The following is a 27,497-nucleotide window of genomic DNA, read 5'->3' as shown; positions in this document are numbered from 1 at the left end:
AGGCTCCTGCCACCTCGCCCAGCTAATTTTTTGTATTTTTAATAGAGACGGAGTTTCACCGTGTTAGCCAGGATGGTCTCAATCTCCTGATCTCGTGATACGCCCGCCTCAGCCTCCCAAGGGCTGGGATTACAGGCGTGAGCCACCGCACCCGGCTAATTTTTGTATTTTTATTAGAGACGGGGTTTCTCCATGTTGGCCAGGCTGGTCTCAAACTGCTGACCTCAGATGATCCGCCTGCCTCAGCTTCCCAAAGTGCTGGGATTACAGGTGTGAGCCACTGCACCCGGCTTTTTTTTTTTTTTTTTTTTTTTTGAGACCGCGTCTCACTCTGTTGCCCAGGTTAGAGTGCAATGGCATAGTCTCAGCTCACTGCAACCTCTGCCTCCAGGGTTCAAGTGATTCTCCTGCCTCAGCCTCTTGAGTATCTGGAATTACAGGTGTGTGCCACCACACATGACTAATTTTTGTATTTTTAGTGGAGACAGGGTTTCACCATGTTGGCCGGGCTGGTCTTGAACTCCTGACCTCAAGTGATCCACTCAGCTCAGCCTCCCAAAATGCTGGGATTATAGGCATGAGCCACCATGCCCAGCCAATCTTAATCATTTTTAAGTGTACATTTCAGTAGTGTTAAATATATTCCCATTATTGTAAAACAGATCTCCAGAACTTTTTCACCTTGCAAATCTGTAACTCTGTACCCCTTAAACAAGAGCTTCCTCTTTTCTTCTTCCCCCAGCCCCTTCTAACCCCCATTCATCTTTCTGTTTTTATGAATTTGACTTCTCTAGATACCTCATGTAAGTGGAATCATACAGCATTTGTCTTTTTGTGACTGGCTTATTTCAGTTAGCATAGTGTCTTCAGAGTTTGTCAATATTGTAGCATATGACAGTATTTTCTTCCCTTTTTAAGGCTGAATAATATTCCATTGTGGATATATACTGTATTTTATTTCTCCATGCATCCATTGATGAGCACTTGGGTTGCCTTTACCTCTTGGCTATTGTGAATATTCCTGCTGTGGATATAGATGTGCAAATATGTCTTTGAGACCTTTCTTTCAGTTCTTTTGGGTATATACCTGTAAGTGGGATTACTGGATCTGTTTTTACTTTCTTGAGAGCCTTTCATACTATTTCCCATAGCAGTTATACCATTTTACAATCCCACCAATAGTGGCAAGTGGTTTTCTGTTTTCTTTGGTTTTCCTAAATTTAATAGTTTTAAAAATCTCTCCTTGAGTGACATAGGATTTAAGAGCAAAACAACCCAAATCCTAGCCTGCCACGTACTAGCTGTGTGACCTTAAGCAGGCCACTTATCTTCTCAAAGCCAAGTTTCCTCACCTGCCAGGTGGGCGTGGTAATTAGTGCTTATCTCAATTAGTGCTTATCTCAAGGGCAGTTGTGAGAACTACAGGAGATAATACATGGAAGGCAGTGAGTGAACACCTGAACACATAGCATTCAAGTCATGTTAATTACTTATTAGTAATGGGTTCTAAGGGTTCTGTTATTTCAATGAGTTTTTAGTTTCTAATCATGTTACTTCTTTGCTTCATCTATATTATCTAACTGTACATTTTAAAAACATATTATTGGCCGGGCATGGTGGCAGACGCCTGTAATCCCAGCACTTTAGGAGGCCAAGCCAGGCGAATCACGAGGTCAGGAGTTCCAGACCAGCCTGGCAAACAGGGTGAAACCCCGTCTCTAGTAAAAATACAAAAATTAGCTGGGTGCGGTGGCAGGCGCTCCTAGCTACTTGGGAGGCTGAGCAGGAGACTCACTTGAAACCGGAAGGCAGAGATTGCAGTGAGCCGAGATCACACGTGCCATGGCACTCTAGCCTGGGCAACAAGAGTGAAACACCATCTCAAAAAAAAAAAAAAAAAAATATATATATATATATATATATATATATATATCTCTACTTGTCACTATAATTTCTACTTAATACCTTCCTTTTCCTATTGCATTGTACTCAAACATACTGCTTCCCTTCTATATGTGACAGCTTAACTTAAAAAAAAAAAAAAAGACTTTACATTTCTGGAAATTGGCTACCCAGAAACCTTATCTTTCTGGAACATTGCCCAAAACCAAGTAGGTAACAAATACCTACCTACCTATCTACATACAATCATACCATTTCAGTTACCTGTGAGTCTTATTGCTCCACTGATAACAGACTACCCCAAAACAGTGACTTAAAACAGCCGCCATTAATTTGCTCATAATTATTTAGTCTAGGTTAGGCTCAGTTGGGTGGTTGTTTGGGAGGTCTCACTTGGGGTTTTTTATGCATCTGCAGATGTCTGCAGGTGTGACTAGTGTTGGAGGATCCAAGAGGGCTTCACTCACATGTCTGACACTTCAGCTGGAGTGACTGGAACAGGTGAGGGCTGGCTGGCATGTTCTCTACAAGTGGTATCTTCAGCAGCATTGCCAGACCTCTTTACATGGGGGCTCAGAGCAACAGGAAAGAAAAGCAGAGAATTTACCAGGCCTCTTATTTTTTTTGTTTGTTTGTTTGTTTGTTTTTTGAGACGGAGTCTCGCTGTCGCCCAGGCTGGAGTGCAGTGGCCGGATCTCGGCTCACTGCAAGCTCCGCCTCCCGGGTTCACGCCATTCTCCTGCCTCAGCCTCCTAAGTAGCTGGGACTACAGGCGCCCGCCACCTCGCCCGGCTAGTTTTTTTTTGTATTTTTTTTAGTAGAGACGGGGTTTCACCAGGTTAGCCAGGATGGTCTCGATCTCCTGACCTCGTGATCCGCCCGTCTCGGCCTCCCAAAGTGCTGGGATTACAGGCTTGAGCCACCGCGCCCGGCCTTACCAGGCCTCTTAAGGCACTCATACAGCATCACTTCCACCACATTCTGTTGCTCAAAGCAAATCATGAGGCCAGCCCAGATATAGCTGGAGGGGAAACAGATTCCACATCTAGACTGGGGGAGTGTCATGCACATGTAATTACATATGGGAGGAATGGAAGCAAACTACCACGCTTCTGTGTACACATACATACATATATAAATGCATCTCCTATAGACAAGCAGATTCTTCGTGGTTTTGTCATACTTGGTAGATGAGCAGTGCATTTTGCAGTGCCCATAAAGTGACAGTTGACTATTAAAGATTCCAATCATAGCACTGTATCCTGTTTTCTTGTTTGTTTGTTTACTTTCCTTAACTCATTCCAAAATACGTCCTTTTCTTATATTCTTATTCCCTTAGGCCCAAACCTGGTCCTAGGCCTTCCCTCTTAATTCATGCCTGTGCAGCAAACAGCAGGGAAGGACAACAGATTTTATAGTCAGACCCCCCAGGTTTGACTCCCTGCTCCATTTTGGGAAAATCACTTAACGTCTGTCAAAATCCATTTATTCACCTATAAATTGGGATAATAGTGGAACCTATGTAATGGGAGTGCTGTGAGGAAAAATGAGACGACTTATGTAAAGTATGTAGCAGGTAAACTCACCTTAATAGACAATAGGTTCCTTTCCCTTTCTTCCGCTCTTTCCTTACTCCATGATGTGAAACATCCCTTCCGTCACTGCGCTATGCCATTGTAAGAGAAATAGCTGTAGCCAAGCAGGTTCTTCATGGTTTTGTTGCACTTGGTAGATGAGCTGCTTATCTTTGTACAAGTTGCTGAACCCCACTATGCCTCATTTTCTTCATCTATAAAATTTTAATGGTGCCTAGTTCACTGGGCCATTGAAAATAATTAAATGAGCACAGAACCTGGCAAAGAGAAGGCGCGTAATGAATGCTTGTTATTGTAATAATTATAATGATTAGTATCAGTTAAGTTATTGCTATTATTGTTTAGCCCAATGCCTTGAATTGGAGCAGAATGTCTGAAAATCCCTATTGCCCCTTCTCCCATAACATTCTAGGGAATCCCTATTCTGTTTCTTTAGGGTAAGGATCCCAGACTACAAGTATGTACCACAAAAGCTGGGTTCTCCATTGTGGGATTCCAGGAGTCATACTTTTGTCTCCTCCAAATTCAAAAGATTCCTAGGTGACACCCAAGGAGTATAGTCTTCTGCTGCTCCCTTCCCATGTTACAAACTCAGCTAATTGGTTAGAAAAAAAAAAAAAAAACAGGAAGAGGTAGCAGACTCAGAGTCCTTACATCAGATGACAAGGGGGAGAAGTATGGGGTGCCTAGCATTGCCAGGACATTAATTCTCCTCTAAGGTAGCCCTTAGACTATGCTCCTCCCCACCCCAGGACTTGGGTTCAGATGCCTGGTGGCATCTGAGCACTTTACTGACCCTCTCTTCTTCCTGCTTTCTGTGTCTTACTTACACTTGCCATTAGGGTACCATGAGGTATGAGGTTACTCCTTTTATAAATAAAACGGCATCTGATGTCTTCTGATAACCCATCCAGGTAGAAAGCTGCACTCTGCAGTTTGAGCCTGAAAAGATCCTCTCTGTGTCAAGGAGGGCCCTCCTTTTTGCTAACCAGAGCAAATAAGTACCCAAACATTGATCACCTCATTTGCAGATAATGCCCCCCTAAAATGCTTCCCTGCAGTCGCAGGGTTTTTTTTCTTTTCCCTTGTGGTCACAACACAAGTTAAAGTCAGCTTGACTTTTCAGGCTGCTACCTCCAGCCAATCCGGACACCAGCCTCTTCCACCTTGTGTACGTAGATGCCATTGCCATAGCCATCGTTGGATTTTCAGTGACCATCTCCATGGCCAAGACCTTAGCAAATAAACATGGCTACCAGGTTGACGGCAATCAGGTAAAGATAATCAGTTTCCTGCAGATGTTTCATAGCAGTACAATCACCAGTGTCAATTGTGGAAGTCACAAGAACTAATCTATCTTGGTAGAAAAACTTTTTTTTACTGGTGATTGTTGTATCTGAAGCATGTATTTATTCAACCTGTAATGTTATCCCTATTCTTAAAGCTCGCAGCTTAGAATTAAATGTTTTTCCAGGGCGTTTTTGCTCCCCAGGAAGGCTTATCTTTGTTCATTAGAAGTTGGGTATATGATTCATCACTAACTCCACAATATTCTCTTTGTCACGTACTTTATAACACAGCCATAGATAAGGTGTTTAATCCAAACACTGTGACCTATAATGTTGACATAACAATGTCTATTTCAATACCTTATGTGTTCTAAGGAGAAACTAGATGCTCCACATTCATCTGAGATGCAGTTGTCAAACTAGAAATACCCAAAGTAAACCTAAGAGCAGGACTCGCCCTAGGAAGACACTGGCATGTATTCGTTGGTGAGCAATAGCCCAGGCATTAAAAAGATGCCAGGAGTCCTATATAACAATAACTTTCTCTTCGGCAATAAAAATAGTTTATCCCTTTTCGTGCAGTTTTCTTCTTAAACATTAAGAAGATTTTGTAGAGGATCTGTTTGGAAAGAAGGAGGCTAAGCAGGGAGCTCAGCATTTATCTCTGACAAAATAAAAATTCAAAGTGTTTCCTCCCCCCACTGTAAAATATGCCATAATTCCTATTTTGAACTCATGCTAAACAAATTCTTACATCTGAAAGGAAAATGAAGAGATAGACTGTAGTGCTGACAATGTGTATTAAATGGGCTATTATGCTTTTTTTCCCTGAAGAATGACCTATCTCTTTTGTGTTTTGTTTCTACATGGAAAAGGAGCTCATTGCCCTGGGACTGTGCAATTCCATTGGCTCACTCTTCCAGACCTTTTCAATTTCATGCTCCTTGTCTCGAAGCCTTGTTCAGGAGGGAACTGGTGGGAAGACACAGGTGTGTACATAACAGGCCTCTAAGACCTGGTGATATGGGTGGTAATTAAATTTTAATCTTTTGATTATATTCTGAACCCAAACAAAGCTACTCTGCCGGCCGGGCACGGTGGCTCAAGCCTCAAGCCTGTAATCCCAGCACTTTGGGAGGCCGAGACGGGCAGATCATGAGGTCAGGAGATCGAGACCATCCTGGCTAACATGGTGAAACCGCGTCTCTACTAAAAAATACAAAAAAACTAGCCGGGCGAGGTGGCGGGCGCCTGTAGTCCCAGCTACTTGGGACACTGAGGCAGGAGAATGGCCTGAATCCAGGAGGCGGAGCTTGCAGTGAGCTGAGATCCGGCCACTGCACTCCAGCCTGGGTGACAGAGCAAGACTCCGTCCCCCAAAAAAAAAAAACAAGCTACTCTGCCTGCAGATCCACGCTCCAATGAGCTGTATAGTGAATCAGAGAAAGGCATGGTTGGTTGAAGTGAATCACAAGGAACTGAATCTATAGGAAAGAGGTATATTCTCCAGTTAAATTGGAAAGTTATGCAACGCTCGGCTACCAGTAAACCTCAAAGTTCAGACATGGGATGTTGTTCATGAAAGCCTGAGACTGAGTGTGGGCAGTATGCCAGCACCATCCAGTAGAACTTTCCACAGTGATGGAAATGTTCCATATCTGCACTGTCCAATATGGCAGCCACTAGCAACATGTGGCTCTTGAGCACTTGAAATGTGGTTAGTTCGACCAAGACCTGACTTAATTTTTAAAACTGTAAATGGCCGGCAGGGTGCAGTGGCTCACACATGTAATCCCAGCACTTTGGGAGGCATAGGCGGGCGGATCACGAGGTCAGGAGATCGAGACCATCCTGGCCAACATGGTGAAACCCTGTCTCTACTAAAAATACAAAAATTAGCTGGGCATGATGGTGGGCGCCTGTAGTCCCAGCTACTCGGAAGGCTGAGACAGGAGAATCACTTGAACCTGGGAGGCAGAGGTTGCAGTGAGCCGAGGTTGCACCACTACACTCCATCCTGGCAACAGAGTGATACTCTGTCTCAAAAAAAAAAAAAAAAAAAAAAAAGGACCACATGTGGCTACCGGCTCCCATATTGGACAGCAGACACTTATCTGAACTCTTCTGGTGGCCTTTGTGGGTCTCAGATTGACACCAGACATCTTTTCCTCACCTGCGGAAAGGGCATTTTAATTAGGGTATTTCAGCATTTCAGCTTCCATTTAAAAGCCCTAAGAAGAACCAAAACTTCAGAGAGGGAGTGGGATGTAGCTATAGGTATGTAGTGGTTTAGTTGACTTATTTGAATGCTTATTTTCTTGATCTTCCCATAGTAATTATCAAAAGAATAAAACCGACTTATGCCCTACCTCTTATTCAAGTCTCCTAAAAGCCCCTTCCATGTGTCTTCTCCCATTCAGCTTGCAGGTTGTTTGGCCTCATTAATGATTCTGTTGGTCATATTAGCAACTGGATTCCTCTTTGAATCATTGCCCCAGGTGTGTATAATGTGGACTTGGGTGAAGTTTTTTTCATGTGTAGAGATTTTGCTATTTTATTTGTTTATGTTTTTATGGCTATATTAGGGTTATTTACTGTAACCCTCACAGGATGGCATGAGAAAGGGCCAAGGCTAGGACCAAGATCCTGCTCTATAACCTACTGACAGCTGCCTGCAGGACCTGGGGAAAGCCATCTTAACTCCTCTGAGTCTCAGTTTCCTTATCTGCAACATCAGAGTTTGGGCTGGCTGATCTTGAACGTCCCTTCTCTCTTTGACCTTCTATGACCTTATACTTTCATTAAAAAATCTGAGATGGCCTATACTCATAAGATAGTTACATGATGATACCTTTAATCTAGTAGAGATCAGAAACCATATAGAGTAGAGACGATCATAATGTAGAAAGACCATAGGTGAAATAATTCCTTGAATACCAAGTTTAATTCTGAACCTCTTGGCCACCATGCAGGTTTGCTATTAGGATATCAGACTGATTTCCGGCTGGGTGTGGTGGTTCACACCTGCAATTGGCATTTTGAGAGACCAAGCCGGGCAGATCACCTGCAGTTAGGAGTTCAAGACCATCCTGGCCAATATGGTGAAACCCTGTCTCTACTAGAAATACAAAAATTAACTGAGTGTGGTGGCATGTGCTTGTAGTCTCAGCTACTCTACTCAGAAGGCTGAGGCAGGAGAATTGTTTGAACCTGGGAGGCAGAGGTTGCAGTGAGCCAAGATTGCACTACTGCACTCCAGCCTGGGTGACAGAGCAAGACTTCATCTCAAAAATAAAAAAAGACTGATTTTCCAAGGCCCCTTTTAGCTAACCAGGTCCTGAAAATCCAGGTGTCCATGGCTTCAAAGCTACCATCAGTGCCATATAGGAAGTGAGTAGGGAGAAGACATGGGGAGGACAGCAGGAGGACAGTGAGGAACCAGCAAAGGGTGCTCTGTGGACACAAGAGGAGAGGCATGGGGGATGTGCTCTGTTTCAGGCTGTGCTATCCGCCATTGTGATTGTCAACCTGAAGGGAATGTTTATGCAGTTCTCAGATCTCCCCTTTTTCTGGAGAACCAGCAAAATAGAGCTGGTAAGTAACAAAGGTGATGGCTATGTTAATATGTCATAGAGCAAATACGATTATGCTAAGAAAAATGTGAGAAAGATAAGTTAGTGCAGTTGTTATGTGCAGTATCCAGTTAGGCAAGGTAAAAGTAGCGTGTGTGTGCACAGTTAGTTGCGTGTTTGCCTCTTGTGGGATGTTTAACATGGTTCTTCATCAAGCTTTCTGTCTTTTGCTTAGACCATCTGGCTTACCACTTTTGTGTCCTCCTTGTTCTTGGGATTGGACTATGGTTTGATCACCGCTGTGATCATTGCTCTGCTGACTGTGATTTACAGAACACAGAGGTGAGTGCCCAGATTTGAATGGGTGTGAGTATCCCGGCAGAGATTACAATGTTGACTTTGAGTGTAGACCAAAGTTTAAGTTGGTAAAAGTAGAGCCCTTTGATGATTTCTAGTTAGTGTGAGAGGGAGTTGTAACACTCATGTAGCCTGTTGACTAAATGAACAAAATGCCAATTAAAAAATTCCATATAATTTTGTCAAGTGCTCTACGGTGTCACAATTTATGCTCCCATCAATGATTATGTTAAAAGAGCCCAATTTCCATCATTGTTTCTGCCATTCCTGGTCTAGTGCTATGCAGGTTTATTTACCCTCTTGTAGTTTGTTTTGGCACCAGGTACTGACATGGGTTTCAATGACATGAAGCAAACTCTGACACCAAGTTATCATTTGCAGTCCTTCCATTGTCCTTTCCTCCACCCTGAACCACTATCCCTGTTATCTCTTCTCCCTAGTAGGAAGCTGAGCCCACTAGGGAAAGTATAAAATAACTTTTGAAAAAATATGGTTGGGCACAGTGGCTCACGCCTGTAATCCCAGCACTTTCGGAGGCCAAGGCAGGCAGAACACTTGAGGTCAGGAGTTCAAAACCAGCCTGACAAACATGGTGAAACCCCGTCTCCACTAAAAATATTTAAAAAATTAGCCAGGTGTGATGGCGTGCACCTGAAATCCCAGCTACTTGGGAGGCTGAGGCAGGAGAATTGCTTGAACCCAGGAGGTGGAGGTTGCAGTGAGCCGAGATTGAGACACTGTACTCCAGCCTGGGCAACAGAGCAAGACTCCATCTAAAAAAAGTATATATATACATTTATGGGCTGGGCATGGTGGCTCACACCTGTAATCCCAATTCCAGCACTTTGGAAGTCGGAGGTGGGAGGATCACTTGAGGCCAAGACCAGCCTGGGCAATATAGCAAAACTCTGTCTCTATCAAAAAAACAAAAACAAAAACAAAAACTTTTTATGATAAATCCCCTTAAAGGTGAAAAGGAAACATTGTCATAGAAATAGCCTGGACTGGCCAGGTGCAGTGGCTTTTGCCTTGAATCCCAGCACTTTGGGAGGCTGAGGTGGGCAGATCATGAGGCCAGCAGTTCGAGACCAGCCTGGCCAACATGGTGAAACCCCATCTTTACTAAAAATACAAAAAATTAGCTGAGTGTGGTGGCATGCACCTGTAATCTCAGCTACTCAGGAGGCTAAGGCAGGAGAATCGCTTGAATCTGGAAGGCGGAGGTTGCAGTGAGTCGAGTTCATGCCATTGCACTCCATCCTGGGCAACAAGAACAAAACTCCATCTCAAAAAAAGTTTAAAAATAAAATAGAAATAGCCTGGACTTTAGTCAGGTCCTGGCAGCACCTCTGTAAGCTCTGTGATTTTGCATACCTCTCAGAGCCTGTTTCTGCATCTATAAAATGGGACTAATACTTTCTACCTCATATAGTTACAATAAGGTTTAAATGACAAGGCCTACAAACAGCCAGCACAGTGCCTGAGAAGTGCCACGCACTCTCCCAATGCCAGTGCCCTTCCCGCTTTCACACAGGGAAATGAAAATGAAGCTAGTGTGTTTTGCCTGTGGTTGCAAATCACATGAAATCTTCAAGTTGTGACTGCGGTGTGTTGAAAGGGCACTTTATGAGGATGTTGACCCCTTATCTGCAGGATGTCAGGATGCTCCCTACCCTCAAGGGTGGGAAATGAGCTCTTTCATCATCACAAATGACATAGCAGAAAAATGTTAAGAATATGTGGGATTCTAAACTCAAGATAAGAATTTAACTACTTTTAATAACAAGTTCCAATACTGTTGCCCTTATTTATCTAAAAGAAGTGTTTCCCATTTTTATAAAGAGCATTATTAGTACATATAAGAGTTCTTTATCTCAGAACTTTGGTGAACATTCTGGTTTTAAAATATCTGTAACTTTTGGCCAAGTGTGGTGTCTCACTCCTGTAAGCCCAGGACTTTGGGAGGCTGAGGCAGGCAGATCAGTTGAGGTCAGGAGTTCGAGACCAGCTTGGGCAACATGGTGAACCCTCATCTCCACTAAAATTACAAAAGTCAGCCAGGCATGGTAGAGGGCGCTGCAGTTTGGGCTGGGCACAGTGGCTCACACCTGTAATCCAGGCTCTTTGGGAGACTGAGGCAGGTGGATCATTTGAAGTCAGGTGTTCAAAACCAGCCTGTCCAACATGGTGAAACCCCGTCTCTACTAAAAATACAAAAAAAACAGCTAGGTGTGTTGGCGCACACCTGTAATCCAAGATATTGAGGAGGCTGAGGCAGGAGAATAGCTTAAACCTGAGAGACTGAGGTTGCAGTGAGCCAAGATCACACCTCTACACTCCAGCCTGGATGAAAGAGTAAGAGCCCATCTCAAAAAAAACTAAAAAAAACTCCAGTTTGGGCAACCTGGTAAAACCCCATCCATACCAAAAGTACAAAATATTAACCGGGCATGGTAGTGCACACTGTGGTCCCAGCTACTTGGAGGGCTGAGGTGGAAGGATCACTTGAGCCTGGGGGGCAGAGGGTGCAGTGGAAGGTGTACTGGGGAGGCTGAGGCGGGAGAATGGTGTGAACCAAGGAGGCGGAGCTTGCAGTGAGCCGAGATTGTGCCACTGCACTCCAGCCTGGGCGACAGAGCGAGAGTCTGCCTCAACAACAACAACAACAACAACAACAAAAAGAGAGACAAATCACATCGTTCTGCAGATAGTTCCTGAACTCGGGCACTTGCAAGTGTTGTAAATGTGACAGAGGTTCAGCTTCTGCCCCCCAAAGCTCACAATTTGGTTAGCATTATAAAATTTAAAAAATTATAATTTCACTAAATAGATACTTGTTGAGGCCTATTATATTCCCAGGGGGATGCTAGACTGTAGGGACAGTGCAGTATATAAGACATGGTCCTTCCCCTCAAAGGTTGCATTGTCCTAAGGATGACAAACACGTTACCACGATGATGGTGTTAATAAGGACAATGAAGTAAGGATGGCACAAATTATTATAATTACTTATGTGCGTGGCTCTGTGCAAAGATCAATGCTTTATGTCGTTTCATATAATCTTATAACCCAATGACAATTAGCAACCCTGTTCCACAGATGTGGACGCTGAAGTCTAGAATGATTGGGTAACTTGCCCAAGATCACAGTACGTGGTGAGGCAATGACTCAGATGTGAGTTTTTACAAATCCAGAAGCTGACTCAATCAGCACTTTTTTTTTTTAAGACAAAATCATGCTCTGTCGCCCAGGCTGGAGTGCAGTGGTGTGATGTCAGCTCACTGCAACCTCCGCCTCCCGGGTTCAAGCAGTTCTCTGCCTCTGCCTCTGCCTCATCCTCTTGAGTAGCTGGGATTACAGGCACCTGTCACCATGCCCAGCTAATTTTTTGTAATTTTTGTAGAGATGGGGTTCCACCATCTTGGCCAGGCTGGTCTTGAACTCCTGACCTCGTGATCCACCTGCCTCAGCCTCCCAAAGTGCTGGGATTAGAGGCGTGAACCACCGCTCCTGGCCTCAATCAGCATTTCATAATCCATCTTCAAAAAATTAGAATATAGGCCAAACACAGTGGCTCATCTCATGCCCCTAATCCCAGCAATTTGGGAGGCCAAGGCAGGAGGATTGCTTGAGGCCAGGAGTTTGAGACCCGCCTGGACAACATAATGAGACCCTGCCTCTACCAAAAAAAAAATTATTTTTTATGTTATTATTTTTAGAGACAGAGTTTTACTTTGCCACATGGGCTGCAGTGCAGTCGCAGGGTCACAGCTCACTGCCACCTTGAATTCCTGGGCTCAAGGGATCCTCCCATCTCAGCCTCCCATGATGGGCACACACCATCACACCTGGCTAATTTTTAAATTTTTTGTAGAGATGGGGGTCTCACCATCATGCTGAGGCTGGTCTTGAACTCCTGGGTTCAAGTGTTCCTCCCACCTCAGCCTCCCAAAGTGCTGGGATTACAGGTGTCAGACTTTGCACCCAACCTACAAATTTTTTTTTTTTTTAATTTGCGAGGTATAGCGGTGCACACCTATAGTCCCAGCCACTCAGGAGGCTGAGGCACAAGGATCACTGGAGCCTAGGAGTTCAAGGCTACAGTGAGCCATGATCAGGCCACTGCATTCCAGCGTGGGCCACAGAACAAGATCCCATCTCTAAAAAAGAAATAAGCAAATAATAAAACAAAAGTAAATTTTTAAAGACTTAGAATACACAGTTATAAGTGCCTCAACAGGTGTAAGCAAGGTACAGTGTGATAAGCATAAGAAATGCCAAATAAAACCCTATGGGATTTCATTAAAAGAGACTTTCTTGCTCTTGGTGTCATTAGGGAAGTAGTGAGGACTTGGCCTTCACTGGAAGCAATAGTATTGCAGAAATGGTGTGCCAGGGCACTGCAGATCATCAGGAAGGCCTGTTCATCTTCTACATTTGAAATCCTCATCCTTTGAGGCCCAGTCAGGGACCTCAACTTCCCCTGGGTACCCACAGCAATGCTCTGATCCTTCCCCAGCACCTTGCATGTGTCCATCTCAGCTAGTTGTGTACTTGTGATCCATGTGCCTATCCCCTGCTCTGCCTCCCCTGCGGCACTGGATTGCAACACATGGACGGCACTTTGAGTCTCTTAGAGGTTTTCTCATAATCGCAAACTCAGCTGAGAGCCTTGGCTCCTTATCTACAGTATCAGTCCTCAGAACCATATTTGTCCACAGGTATCACTAGACTGTGAGCGTCTTGTCTGTAAAAGTGATGTTCCTGGAGTCTAGTACCAGGCACATCATTTGTGTTCTCTGAATGCTTATGGAGGGAATCTATACAGCAAAACAGCTAACACCTGTGTGGTATATTCTAATTTACAAAGTACTTTGACATTCATGCTAAGAAGCACCAGGACATAGTAGCAAAACTGTGGAATGTGAAATCAAAGACCTTGAGCCATATTCTGGCTCTGCCAAGCTTTCTCACCTTGAACAACTCACCTAACCCCACTGAGCCTCAATTGCTCATTTACATGATGGCAGGATTGTTAATAATGTTAACTATTATTATAATATTAATTATTAATAGTGCCCAGTAGCATTGTTCAAAGGATAGAATAACAGGTGTTCAAGATGTATCGGTCGTTATTACAGTGTCTAATTTGAGCCAGATGGTCCTACAAAGAGTTAGGAATTAGAGGCGGGCACAGTGGCTCATGCCTGTCTGTAATCCTGACACTTTGGGAGGCCGAGGTGGGTAGATGACTTGAAGTCAGGAGTTCGAGACCAGCCTGGCCAACATGATGAAACCCCGTCTCTATTAAAAATACAAAAATTAGCTGGGCGTGGTGGCGCATACCTGTAATCCCAACTACTTGGGAGGCTGAGTCAGGAGAATTGCTTGAACCCGGGAGGCAGAGGTTGCAGTGAGCCAAGATTGCACCAATGCACTCCAGTCTGGGCAACAGAATAAGACTCTGCCTCAAAAAAAAAAAAAAGAAAAGAAAAGAAAAGAAATTAGGACTCTCAAAAAATAATATTTAAAATCCATTCAGACTAAATTAAGAAAACTTCTATGCTAATTTGAGATTTTCATTTTCTCCCCACACCCTCAATTGACTACTCCCCTACCATGAGTCAGTGATTCTTGCTAATAACAAACAAAAATTCCCTCTCCTACTTTAGAGTTAGAGCAGAAAGACGGTTCTGTCTACTGAGTGGCATGAGGAGAACTTGTGTTACATATATCCCTGGCATAACTTGAACTCTGCGAAATTCAGTGTTGCCTCCACCTCTAAATGCCTGAGTCTTTTGTCCTGACCAGATCGTATTTGTGGTATGGTGTTGCAGGGAGGGGAGGTATAGGGTGTGTGATACGCATTGTGTATGTGGTGTGAGGTATACGTGATGTGTGTGTGTGATGTTATATGTGAGGTGTATGTGATACGTGTATAAGTGCGTGATGTGTATGTATGTGTATTGTGTGTGTGTATGCATGTGTGTGGTGTGTATTGTGTCTCGCATGAAGGTTGTATGTGCAGGTGTGTGTGTGTATGTATGTGGGATGAAGGTTGTATATGCAGGTGTGTATGTGTGTATGTATGTGGGGGGGCGTGTGTGGTATGAGGGGTATATGGTGTGTGTATTGTGTATGGTATTGTGTGGAATGTAGTGTGGCTGGTATGTATGCATGTGTGTGCATGTATGTGTATTGTCTGTGTAGTGTGTGCATGTGTGTGGTGTGTACACATGTATGTGTGTGGTGTGTGTATTATATATTGCATGTGTGGTGTGTATGCATATGTGTGTGTATATGTATGTAGGGGTGTGTGTGGTGTGAGGTATATAGTATGTGTGTATTGTGTATGGTATTGTGTGTGCCATGTAGTATGTGTGTGTTTTGTATGCATATGTGGATGTGTATGCATGGTATATGGTGTGATTGTGTATATTGTGTATGTCTGGTGTGTGTGTATTGTGTGTCTTTGTGGTGTGTATGCATTATGTGTAAGTATTTGTATTGTGCATGTGTGTGGGGTGTGTATGCATTGTGTGTATGTATGTGTGTGGTGTACATGCATTATATATAGATGTGTGTATTGTGTATGGTATGTGGGGTGTGTATACATTGTGTGTGTATTGTGTATGTGTGTGGGAGCATGTGTGTGGTATGAGGTGTATGTGGTATGTGTGTATTGCACATGTGTGGTATGTATGTGCATGGTGTGTATGCATGTGGGGTGTGTGCATTGTGTAGTATATCTGTGGTGTGTATGACGTGTATATGTGTAATATATTGTGTGTATATTGTGTGTGATATGAGGTGTGTATGTATGGTGTGTGTACATTGTATGTGTGTGTATGTATGTGGGGGTATTGTGTATTATACATGTGGTATGTATGCATGTGTGTATGTATATGTGTGGTATATCATGTAATTGTGTATTCTGTATGTGTGGTATGTGTTTATTGTGTGTATATATGTGTGTGGTATGTATGCATTGTAAGTGTGTGTATTGTGTATGTGTGTGGTGTGTGAGGTAGGTATTGGGATGCATATGTGTAGTATGAGATGTACATGGTGTGTGCGTATCATGTGTGGTATGTATGTGTGTGTGTGGCATGTGATGTGTATGTGGTGTGATGTGTGTGGGGTGTGTTAGGCTTGGAATGGCACTGGGGACGTAATATGTAAGGATCAAGCATTCCCAAATGCACTAGCAAACCCCAACCTGACGTAAACATACACAACCTCCTGTTGAAATCACACGCTGTGCCTCAACACAATGGTATTTAACACTCTCTGTCTTCAGTCCGAGCTACAAAGTCCTTGGACAGCTTCCTGAAACTGATGTGTATATTGATATAGACGCATATGAGGAGGTAGGACCTTTTTCTATCATTTAAAAAGGTTGTAAGCATGTGATGTGCTTGGCTAAGTACTATTTTTACCCAGGACAAAAAGTAGGGGTAAGGTGGGAGACATAGTGGTCAAAGTGAAAAGTCTGAGCTTTGATCTACTGTATGGATTCAATTTTATAATTTATACTATGCATTAACTACTCAATTTCCAATATTTATTTTTCCTCATTTTTTAATGGGAATAAGTGTATATTGTGGAAATTAAAGTATATATTTATACAGTATTGAAACTGAAAGGATGGTTTGTGTGTGTATGGTTTTCTTCTGATGAATGTAAACCAATGGTAAAATAATTTTAACCATGTAAAATGTAGGTGGTGGGGCTGTGGAATTCTCCCACTTCATTTTAATGGTTACAATTATGGCTTCAGATTTCCTTGATTTTGAATGTTCTTTTCTTCTGTGGAATCTCAAAGATTTTTACAAAGTCTTTTAAAACTAGTTTTGTCTGTCTGTCTTGTCTTATGCTTGGGAAGAAATTATCAGACTCACGCTAAGGTAGTAGAAAATGAGGAAACAAAATTCACTCTAAGGTAAAGGTGTTAGAATTGCTATTTTTTTCCTCGATCCAAAGAATTATATGCAGGATTACTTGTTTCCAGCCTGCCTCCCAGAGTTCCACGAGGGTTCTTGATAAAATGTTTACTCAGTTTCACTTGTGTCCATTAGGATCCTTCCTGTGTCTGTGAATCAAACCAGTGTAAACCTCTGTTCACTTTATTTGCCTGCCTCTCACAGTCTGGGCAGCAGCCTTCCATCTCCTATCCATTTTCTTTTCTGTTTTTGAGTATTTTTCAGTTTCTTCTTTGTGTTTAATGGTAAAAATAAAACAAAGACTGACTTTTAAAACAAATGGAAAGATGTGCATGTTTAAAAGCTCTCTGTCAGTTCTGTTCCGAGCATGAGTAGATAAGAGTGACTTTTTTTTTCTTTTTTTATCTTTGTGTGTGTGTGTGTGTGTGTGTGTGCTAGAGTGACACTATTTTAGCTAAGCCCTGAAAAGGAGACCTTAGCAACTTCTGCATTCATTTTCTATTTGGAGTGGGGAGGCTATGCAGTTTTCATTCTGAAATATTTCCATGTGTTAAATTCAGCAATATTTTACTCTTCAGGTGAAAGAAATTCCTGGAATAAAAATATTTCAAATAAATGCACCAATTTACTATGCAAATAGTGACTTGTATAGCAATGCATTAAAACGAAAGGTGAGTCATGAGAAATTGATTATTTCTGAGGATGGGATTTGTGGGTTGACAGGGATATAAGGATCACTAGAATACCCTTGTGTATACTATTTCATTTTCACTTTGTTTCTCCCTTTTATTGTAGTAAAAGATACATAACATAAAATACACTATTTTAAGCATTTTCAAAATATACAGTCCAGTGGGTGGCATTAAGTACATAAACATTGTGCAGCCATCACCATTGTTCATTCTCTCTTATCATATATATATATAACTTTCCAAAAAAATTTAAGAAAAAGTGAGAAAATAAGTTTAGGTTTCTTGCTCTTGGGATCATATAGATTCCTATGGTCATATTTAGAACTCAACCCTACACCACCCAGTATATAGGAAAACCTCCCTATCAACCCACAGAGTGTCTTAAATATAACAACCTGACAGATCTGAGCCTGATAAAGACTGCTCTAAAAATTATCTTTAATACTTTAGCTTCTGGTTGTCTTGAATAAAGACTGAGAATAAGAAAGGCTACTAATGCCTCTGAGGGAAAAGCAGTGCAAGGGTTGGGGTGATAACCTGACACAGAAAGCAGTTAAATGGGGAGATTTGAAAGGGAGTGGCATTGGGGTGGGTCTCTGAGCACCATGAAGTGATTTTGCTTATGTTGCTCTTCTGTAAAGACTGGAGTGAACCCAGCAGTCATCATGGGAGCAAGGAGAAAGGCCATGCGGAAGTATGCTAAGGAAGTCGGAAATGCAAATATGGCCAACGCCACTGTTGTCAAAGCAGTGAGTGGTCTTTTCATTGAAATGTTCCCTTCTGTCTTGTTCTTCAGTGCCCTCCGTCTTTACTCATGACTGAAGTTTAAACACAGTACGAAGTTACTAAAAGAGGAAGGTTTAGAAACCACCTAAGTATCCTCTATATTTTATAGACAACTGATAAGGTCAGTTATGAGGATGTTTCTGAAAAAAGTAAGGAAAACATCATTTGAAAAAATAAAAATTAGGCAGTACCTTAACAGATTTTACCATTAGCACTTTGTCGTAGATTGATTCAGCTGATAGTTTAAAAAGCTCAAAGGCTGGCTTTTGCTGTTCAGGCATGCTAATGTGTGACCCGTCGAACTAAAGTTAATGGAACTATTTTAGAAGTTAACGGCAAATGGATAGATAACTGAGGAGAGTGGATTTTGTTGGACAGGAAAAAAAAGAGGAGGAGAAGGAAAAAGAGAAAATAAATTGAGTTAAAATGGAAAGTTATACATACATCCTTTTTTTGTTCAGTTACAAGACTGGAATATGACAAATATTTTACAAGGGGTCTGGTAGAGTCAGTAGCTTAAGAATACAAGGGTGGATTTTCCATTATAAATCTTTCTCACAACCAGAAATGTGAGTTGTTCATGGAATTCTGATTTGGTTTAATTTTTGACACAGGATGCAGAAGTAGATGGAGAAGATGCTACCAAGCCGGAAGAAGAGGATGGTGAAGTAAAATATCCCCCAATAGTGATCAAAAGCACATTTCCTGAGGAAATGCAAAGATTTATGCCCCCAGGGGATAACATCCACACTGTCATTTTGGATTTCACTCAAGTCAATTTTATTGATTCTGTTGGAGTGAAAACTCTGGCAGGGGTAAGCATCCTCTTGAACGAGTCATTTAACACCTCTATGTCCAATGTCATACTATCAGCAAAATCAGGGAGGTGGACTAGGCTTTCTTCTCAACTCTTGAAATTCTCTTCTGTTGCCGTTTATCACCTTTTGATTATGGAAAATTTCAAAAATATATAGAAGTAAAGATTTTAGTATATTCAATCCCCATGAACTATCACTCAGCTTCAACAATTATCAACTTATGGTCAATCTGGTTTCCTTTATAGCTGATATCCACTTTCTCTTCTTTTATTTTGAAACACATCCCAGTCATAACATCATCTGTAAATATTTTAATATCTATTGCTACAAGAAGATTTGTTTTAGAAAACATTGCTGTAATATGCTGGGCTACTCAGGAGGCTGAAGCAGGAGGATTGCTGAGCTCAGGAGTTCAAGACCAGCATGAGTAAAATAGTGAGATTTTGTCTCTTAAAAAAAATTGTTTATAATTTTAAAATTATAATATTTTTAAGTTAATATAATAGTTTTATTATACTTAAGTAAAATTTAACATTATTTTTGCTACCCCTTATTATCACTGTCCACATAAAAAGCAAAAGAAATACAGAATTATTTTTAATTGATTAGCTCAAAATACATCATTATTGAGGCAAAGCAGCTCAAGTGAATGAATGAGAGTGTCTTCTATCACTGAAAAACAATGGTAAAAAGAGACTTTCATCTGGCACAGAGTAAAGAGAAACTAAACTTTATTTCAACATTATTACAGATTGTAAAAGAATATGGAGACGTTGGTATATATGTATACTTAGCAGGATGCAGTGGTGAGTATACCTCTAAGATGGGGTGAAGCTTAATATTTCAGTTTTGTTTCTCTTATTTAAACAATTGCACTTGGAAATGTCCTGAATTTTAATTATTTTATAAAAATGAAAATTATTCCTCTGAAAAATCACTCTAAAGCCAGCTTTGAAATTAGCCACATGGAGGCATTCATATTACAAGTTACTCGTGAAAACCCTCCTGAACTGGAGTTGGAGGAAAGGAGCCAAGAAGCCATCGTTTATTATAATATTAATGGCTGCTATAAATATAGTAATTATAATATATACATTACTACAGTAACAATTATCTAATGACTGCCATAAACAGTTACATATAATCATTCAGGTTGCTTGTTTCTCTGTCCAATGGTTTGGGAATACTTTGCCTGCTATTTTTGTTTTATATTACATTTTGGTTAAAACAGTGCTTGAGGCTGGGTGTGGTGGCTCACACCTGTAATACCAGCATTTTGGGAGGCCAAGGCAGGTAGATTGCCTGAGCCTAGGAGTTCAAGACCAGCCTAGGCAACATGGCGAAACCCCATCTACTAAAAATACAAAAATTAGCCAGACATGGTGGTGCATGCCTGTACTCCCAGCTACTCGGGAGGCTGAGGTGGGAGGGTGTCTTGAGTCTGGGAGGCAGAAGTTGCAGTGAGCCAACATCACGCCACTACACTCCAGCCTGGGCAAAGGAATGAGAACTTGTTTCCAAAAAAAAAGAAAGAAAAAGAATTTTTAAAAAAGGAGCCAGGCATGGTGGCTCACACCTGTAATCCCGGCACTTTGGGAGGCTGAGGTGGGTGGATCACCTGAGGTCAGAAGATCGAGACCATCCTGGCTAATACGGTGAAACCCCGTCTCTACTAAAAATACAAAAGATTAGTCCAGCTTGGTGGCACATGCCTTTAGTCCCAGCTACTTGGAAGACTGAGGCAGGAGAATCACTTGAACCTGGGAGGTGGAGGTTGCAGTGAGCTGAGATCACGTCACTGCCCTCCAGCCTGGGTGAGGAGTAAGACGCTGTCTCATAAAAAGGAAAAAAAAAAAAACAGTGCCTGAGGCTGGGTGTGGTGGTCACGCCTATAATCCCAACACTTTGGGAGGCCAAGGTAGGAGGATCACTTGAGCCTAGGAGTTCAAGACCAGCCTGAGCAACATAGTGAGAATCCATCTTTATTTAAAAGAAAAAAAAATTAATAATAGAAAAAGTGCTTGAAAATGAAATCTGCATAAAGATGCCAGTTTTCGCCTGTAAGATTACCAAAAATCAAAAATAAATGACAACATGTTCCATAGGCATATGGTGGGAAAACGGGCTTTCTCAGACTTTACTGATGGTAGCACAAAATGCAACAGCCCCTATGGAGGGCAGACTGATATTAGCTTTCAAAATTATAAGTGCATTTACCTTTCAACACAGAAAATCCAGCAACATGCTGCATATGTTCAAAGTGACACATGTATGTTGTTGATCATCACAGCATTGTTATAAAACAAAAGAAAAAACTCAAGTACCAAACAAAAGGGACTAGTTAAATAAACTGGGTACAACTATACAATAGAATATGATGTAGTGGTAAAAAATTAAGCAAAAAGGGTTCAGAATTAGATATATATGTTATATTTATAACATTAATATATATTTATATTTCCCACTTTTCTTATCCCCAAAACAGCTTTTTATATATGTGTGTGTGTGTGTATATATATGTGTGTGTATGTATGTGTATATTTATATATGTTTATATTTATATGTGTGTATGTGTGTATATATATATTTCCCATTTTTCTTATCCCCAAATATATAAAATATGCTGTTTTGGGGATAAGAAAAGTGAGAAATAATAATACGCATTTATTTATATTTACATAGAGAAATCCTGGAAGAATACACAAGAAAGTAGTTTCCTGGGATTGCGGGTATGATGGGTGGAGACAGGAATTGGGGTGAAACTTTTCCTATAGCATTTTAATATTTAAACTATATGTGCTTGAACCCAGGAGGTGGAGGTTGCAGTGAGCTGAGATTACGCCACTGCACTCCAGCCTGGGTGACAGAGTGAGACTCTGTCTCAAAAAAAAAAAAAAAAAGCACTATATGGAAGTGTTACCTTTTTTTAATTGTTGAAGACTGATACCCAGAGTGTGGACTAATTTTCTTTTCTTCTTTTAATAGCACAAGTTGTGAATGACCTCACTCGGAATAGATTTTTTGAAAATCCTGCCCTATGGGAGCTGCTGTTCCACAGCATTCATGATGCGGTTTTAGGCAGCCAACGTAGAGAGGCACTTGCTGAACAGGAAGCCTCGGCTGCCCCTCCCCAGGAGGACTTGGAGCCCAATGCCACTCCTGCCACTCCTGAGGCATAGATGAGGACCTCACCCTAGGATGGGGTTATAAGCCTCTTGTGAAGTTCATGATTTACACGTTTTAAATACTAGACACTAGATTTTTTTTTTCCTGAGGGTAAATACTAGTAGTCGAGGCTTGATTTGGAGGGTGAATGACGCCTAGCAATATGTATCGTACTTGTGTTTTTTTAATTGAATATTTCAAAGATAAATTGGCCTGTTGCCTGCATTTATTATGGAGAGGCATTTCTGCTACATTTTATTATTATCTTTGTAAGCTAAGCACTGAAAAATTTATTTCAGTTAAGTACTTTTTACCTATGAATAGGATATGCTGTCGCCAGATAATTAGTGGTTCTTTGTTTTTGTACTTGTTGGTCTACAGACTGTCTATAATTAGTTACGTAACAGAAGAAAGAAACTGCAATTTTCTAGAAGTTCTTGTTTTAAAATAACCTTTTATTTATTATAGAAGCAATATAAATGCATTGAGGACATTTTTGAAAAAATAGACAAGCAAAAATAAGAAGATAAAACATTATATTTCCACCAGAGATTACCACTGTTAACATCTTAATGTCCTTCCAGATCTTTTTCCATGCATATACATTTACATTTTTAACCAAAGTAAGACCACATCTATAGTGTTTTATAACTGATTTTTCTTTAATCAACAATCTCCACTTTCTCATTCCAGCACATTTTTTTGCCTTAGACCATATTTAAATTTCCCCAATTGTCCCCAAATTTGCAGTTGGTTTGTGCAAACTGATATTCATTCTATGACCTTACATTGCAACTGGTCATGTCCTTTAAAGTCCCTTACGTCTATTTTAATCTAGCACAGTTCCTTTTCTATGACATTGATTTGTTAAAGAGACTGGGGCAGCTGTCCTGTAGAATCCTGTCTTGTGAATTTGCCTAGTTGCTTTTTCATGGTGTTGTTTAACTTATTTTTATATTGCCTTTACTACCTGCAATCTGAAAGTTATATCTAAAGCCTTTATAGATTCAAATTAGAGCATTTTGTGCTAGATTATATCATAGATAAGATACATGCTTCATATCGCAACACTTCAGAAAACACGTAATATCTAATTGATGTACCATTAACTAATCTAGTGATCTAAGCTAGATGAGTGGATCAGCATGAGTCTGATCCTCCAGTTAGATTTTCCCCTTTGTGACTACAGACTTATCTGTGTGGTATTCCTTTGGCATTGAATGAATGTCCAGTCCCCCACTAGCCGTTTACCAGGAGTTTTAACATTGGGTGGTAATTCTCTGCTAAATCATTAACTTTATTAAGGTTTGTGAGTAGGTTGTCTAGTTCTTTCATTTCTTCTGCGTTTATTAGTTGATTGTTCTATGTGAACTATAGCTTTCCCTTCTCCACTTGAGCTATTGGTCATCCTTACCCACCTGTAGTTCTACTAGCAGGGCAGGTTGAATGCTTTATTATTTTCATTTAATTATGAACTTCAAAGTAAATAACTGGTTTATTAGATGGTGACAAATTAGCGGGGTTTTTTTAGATTTCCCTTTTCTGGTGTGATGGTGGTCTTGTGAATTTTGAAAGTTTTAATGGGTTTCAATCCATTATGTTCTTTTTGATGCTCAAAGTGTCACAACTGTGGCCAGTATAAGTCCTTAAAAGCTTTGTTATTGTTGCTAATCATGAAGTAGCATTAAAGACCATGTTTTTAAGAAAACTAACCCCCAGATGTAACTTAAATCTTCCTTAGAAGTTCATAACAACTATCAGTTCATTACACATCAAACTCAATGTTCAGCCTAGGAATAAGCATAATGCTCATCATACTCATTCCACAGAAACATGGAATGTCAAAGGTTGGAGGAGGATACCTTTAAACCAATTTGTCACTTTCAGTTGTTTGTAACTATCAGCTCACTATAAATCAAAGCATAGGTATTAGCCAACCTGTCTAAAGCCTCCTCTGCTAAGAGTTCCTGCTGATAGTGAGTTTGTTTTTTCTTTAATATGTTGTCTTATTGACATCTTGTTATAGTTTTCATGAATAAGATACTGCCAGGAGAAAGGAGTCAGATCCCAGTGGAATTGTTAGCATGGCCTACTTGCAACCAAACCCTGTGTATGTGTTCATGTTAACTCCTATCAGGTTTCTCACTGTCTTTACTAATTTAATTCAAAATAAACTCCTCCTTTTAATCAAAACTTTAGCTAATTCTAGAGTGGAATTTAGATTTGCTTAGTTATTTCCTTTGCAATCATCACATGAGATCAGATACATCTGCATTCTGATACAGACTGCCTTCTGAAAGAGCATGTAGTTGTAGAACTTCAGCTTACACTAGAAACTTTTATAAAAGAGCCTATATCATTTCAGCCATTTAAGTAGAATTTAAGGATTTTAAACTATGTTAAAATACTTTGGCCGGGCGCAGTGGCTCACGCCTGTAATCCCAATACTTTGGGAGGTCGAGGCGGGCAGATCACGAGGTCAGGAGTTTGAGACCAGCCTGGCCATCATAGTGAAACCCTGTCTCTATTAAAAAATACAAAAGTGAGCTGGGCATGGTGGTGCACACCTGTAGTCCCAGCTACTCGGAAGGCTGAGGCAGGAGAATGGCTTGAACCCGGGAGGCGGAGGTTGCAGTGAGCTGAGATCACGCCACTGCACTCCAGCCTGGGTGTCAGATCCAGGCTCCGTCTCAAAAAAAAAAAAAAAAAAAAATTCATTGCACATTCTTTAGCACCAGCAGATACCGTGCTTGATAGATTGAAAGTAGTGTACAGGCTGGGCGTGGTGGCTCACACCTGTAATCCAGCACTTTGGGAGGCTGAGGCGGGCGGATCATGAGGTCAGGAGATCGAGACCATCCTGACTAACACGGTGAAACCCCATCTCTACTAAAAATACAAAAAAATTAGCCGGGCGTGGTGGTGGGTGCCTGTAGTCCCAGCTACTCGAGAGACTGAGGCGGGAGAAAGGCATGAACCCAGGAGGTGGAGCTTGCAGTGAGCAGAGATCGTGCCACTGCACTCCAGCCTGAGCAACAAGAGCGAGACTCCATCTCAAAAAAAAAACAACAACAAAGTAGTGTACAAAAAAAGGTATTTGTCTGTTACACATTTGTATTTAGCTTTACTGTTAAACTTTTAAACTGTTTTGAATACAATTGTTATGTATATTAAAAGCACCAAGTCTTAAGGAAGGAAATGTATTTTTGTTTTATCATTTTGCTTAGCATCTGAGAACGAGTGCATTTCAAAATACGTTTCATCCGTATGTAAATATGTCAGAATGTTTTACTTAGAATTATTTCATACAGTGAAAATTTCCTGACCTTTTTTGTCTTACAGGCTTGTCTCTGCCTTTCAAGGAAATAATGTATAAGCCCACCTGTTCTTTCTGGGCCTTAATAGCTGCTACTGTATCTTCTATGTTTTTCTACCCTGATTCAAATTCAGGTTCATATAGTCCTATCAAAATGGGTATAATCTACATAATCTAAGGACTAGCCTTATTTTATGGCAATATATGGGAAAGCACTGTTTTGAAGAAGGTCCCATAAAGTCCTTTAACCTTCTCAAATACTGTGCGGTGTGACAGTGGTTGATCTCTGTCTCATGAATCAATGGAATATGTTTGAAAACGTTTGTGAAACAGAGCCCAGGAAATTCCAATCTATGTCTTAGACACTGACTCTGTATAAGTATATGGCAGCTGATAATGGGATCCCAATTGCCAATCTCATCTGCAGTGGAAGCCGAGAAACTGTTAAGGGTATGGATCCTCTTCAAGCCCTGGAATAGCTCATTTTGTAGTTCACAGGAAACATCTAAAACATCCACTCCATGTGGTTTGATCCTGTGTCCTTACCTGTTTAGCAGAGACAGTACCAGCCTCTGAGTGTACACTTTTTGAGAAAATGAGTCTGCTCTCTTGTGTGGATGAAGAAAAGAGGGTAGCAAACCCAGTGAATCTGTCCTGGGGTGGGTGGGTGTGTTTTTGTGTGTGGTGGGGGGTGGGGGTGTGCCCTTGTGTGGGGATGAGGGAGGGAAGAGTATGTGGTGGGGAAGGCTCTATTAGGTCTGCCCCTTTAAAGATAGTAAATCAATTTAAATTCTAAAATCAAACAGAACTTCCTCGGTGTGAGCCTGTATGCTTTACTGAGTGCAAAAAATGCTATTGGTCCTTTTTAGTGCACCTCACCCTTCAGGAGTGCCTTTAGGATTCAGGATGTCTGGATTCTTACTGTTCTGAATGCCCATAAAAGTTTGAGAACTGTGAAAGTATTATGGAATTCTTCAAACCAAAATGCAGGCAATGGTTTTGAAGCCCCTGCAATCCCAACAACACAGTGGTAAAAGCTAGCCCCACACCAGGTAACATGCCTGCTTCGTGACTTGGATTTTATCAAGTTTGAGCATCTTAAAACTCCACCTGGCCTTTGAGAAAGGTGTACCAGGCTTTTCATTGTACTGGTATATTGCATTTCACTTTACCTAACAGATAAACCTCAGAAGCATCATGAAAATTGAATTTTTTAATAAACCTAATCACATTTTAATGTTAAGTTTTTAAACAGGATTCTACAATATATATTTCTAAAGTCATAAATCTTTTGTATTCTAACTTAGCACCCTGACACATACATATATGTGTGTGTGCATCTACACACATGTATATAGACACATCTATTTTAGGTGGAAGAAGTTATTGGTAAACATCTGTTTCATCTTTTGAAGTAGGGTACAAACATGCTGACCTAGACAATGTTGATGCTACCTGCATAAATATGCCTTGACAGAAACTCCCAAATTTTTCAAATAGTTGATTTTATATTTGATGTGTAGCCAATTAGATTTTCCTTATGGACCTAAACTAATTATCACAATAGTCACTCTGTATCGTTAGAACAGAGTGTGCTCAACACTATCTAATTTGAATTGTCTTTAATTGGTATATATGAGCATGTGGCCATGACAAAGTGGAAAGACTTGAGAGTGTGTTCTAAATGCATACATTTATTTAATCAAAACATTCAAAAACATACATCTTCAGTCATTTTCTTGAGTATATTTTATTGTAAGCATAACCTGAAAATAGTTTGGTCTATTTAATTCCTCAAGAAAGACTAGAGCAGGGTTTTAAAAGATGAATTTTTCTGATCAAGTTCATAAAAGTGAAAAATCAAGAATGTTGGTTGGATTTTATAAAGGGCTTTAATTTCTTGAAAACTTTCATAATTTTCCATATTTCAGTGCAACACAGCATTTTCTACGTTGTCAACTTTTTCTATTGTAAATTTAAAATGTGTCCAACTTTATTTTGCAACTTATTTATGAATATCAAACTTCAATAAAAATATTCATTATTGTGCTTTGGTCTTGGC

General features: G+C 40.8%; 1 protein-coding gene across 5 annotated transcripts in view; it reads left to right on the top strand.

The window, feature by feature from the left end:
• SLC26A5 (solute carrier family 26 member 5) overlaps positions 1-25,305 on the top strand; it is a 70,967-nt gene extending 45,662 nt beyond the window's left edge. Inside the window, exons 9-19 of one of the 5 annotated variants that reach the window (XM_007982475.3) lie at positions 4,624-4,771; positions 5,662-5,775; positions 7,207-7,284; positions 8,285-8,380; positions 8,594-8,700; positions 16,016-16,085; positions 17,237-17,329; positions 17,992-18,099; positions 18,751-18,951; positions 19,706-19,760; positions 21,940-25,305. In XM_007982475.3, coding sequence (XP_007980666.1) covers positions 4,624-4,771; positions 5,662-5,775; positions 7,207-7,284; positions 8,285-8,380; positions 8,594-8,700; positions 16,016-16,085; positions 17,237-17,329; positions 17,992-18,099; positions 18,751-18,951; positions 19,706-19,760; positions 21,940-22,133 — 1,264 coding nt within the window. In that variant the 3' untranslated portion in view covers positions 22,134-25,305. Of the gene's footprint in view, positions 1-4,623; positions 4,772-5,661; positions 5,776-7,206; positions 7,285-8,284; positions 8,381-8,593; positions 8,705-16,015; positions 16,086-17,236; positions 17,330-17,991; positions 18,100-18,750; positions 18,952-19,705; positions 19,761-21,939 lie in introns of those variants that run through there. The other 4 variants (XM_007982476.3, XR_012090396.1, XM_073009219.1 and 1 more) reach the window with 4 other exon arrangements.
• The last annotated feature ends 2,192 nt before the right edge of the window (positions 25,306-27,497 follow it).

This window comes from Chlorocebus sabaeus, chromosome 21, assembly GCF_047675955.1.
Source record: "Chlorocebus sabaeus isolate Y175 chromosome 21, mChlSab1.0.hap1, whole genome shotgun sequence".
Lineage (NCBI taxonomy): Eukaryota > Metazoa > Chordata > Mammalia > Primates > Cercopithecidae > Chlorocebus > Chlorocebus sabaeus.
Note: the sequence above shows the minus strand (reverse complement) of the source record. Positions and strands in the feature narration are given on the sequence as shown.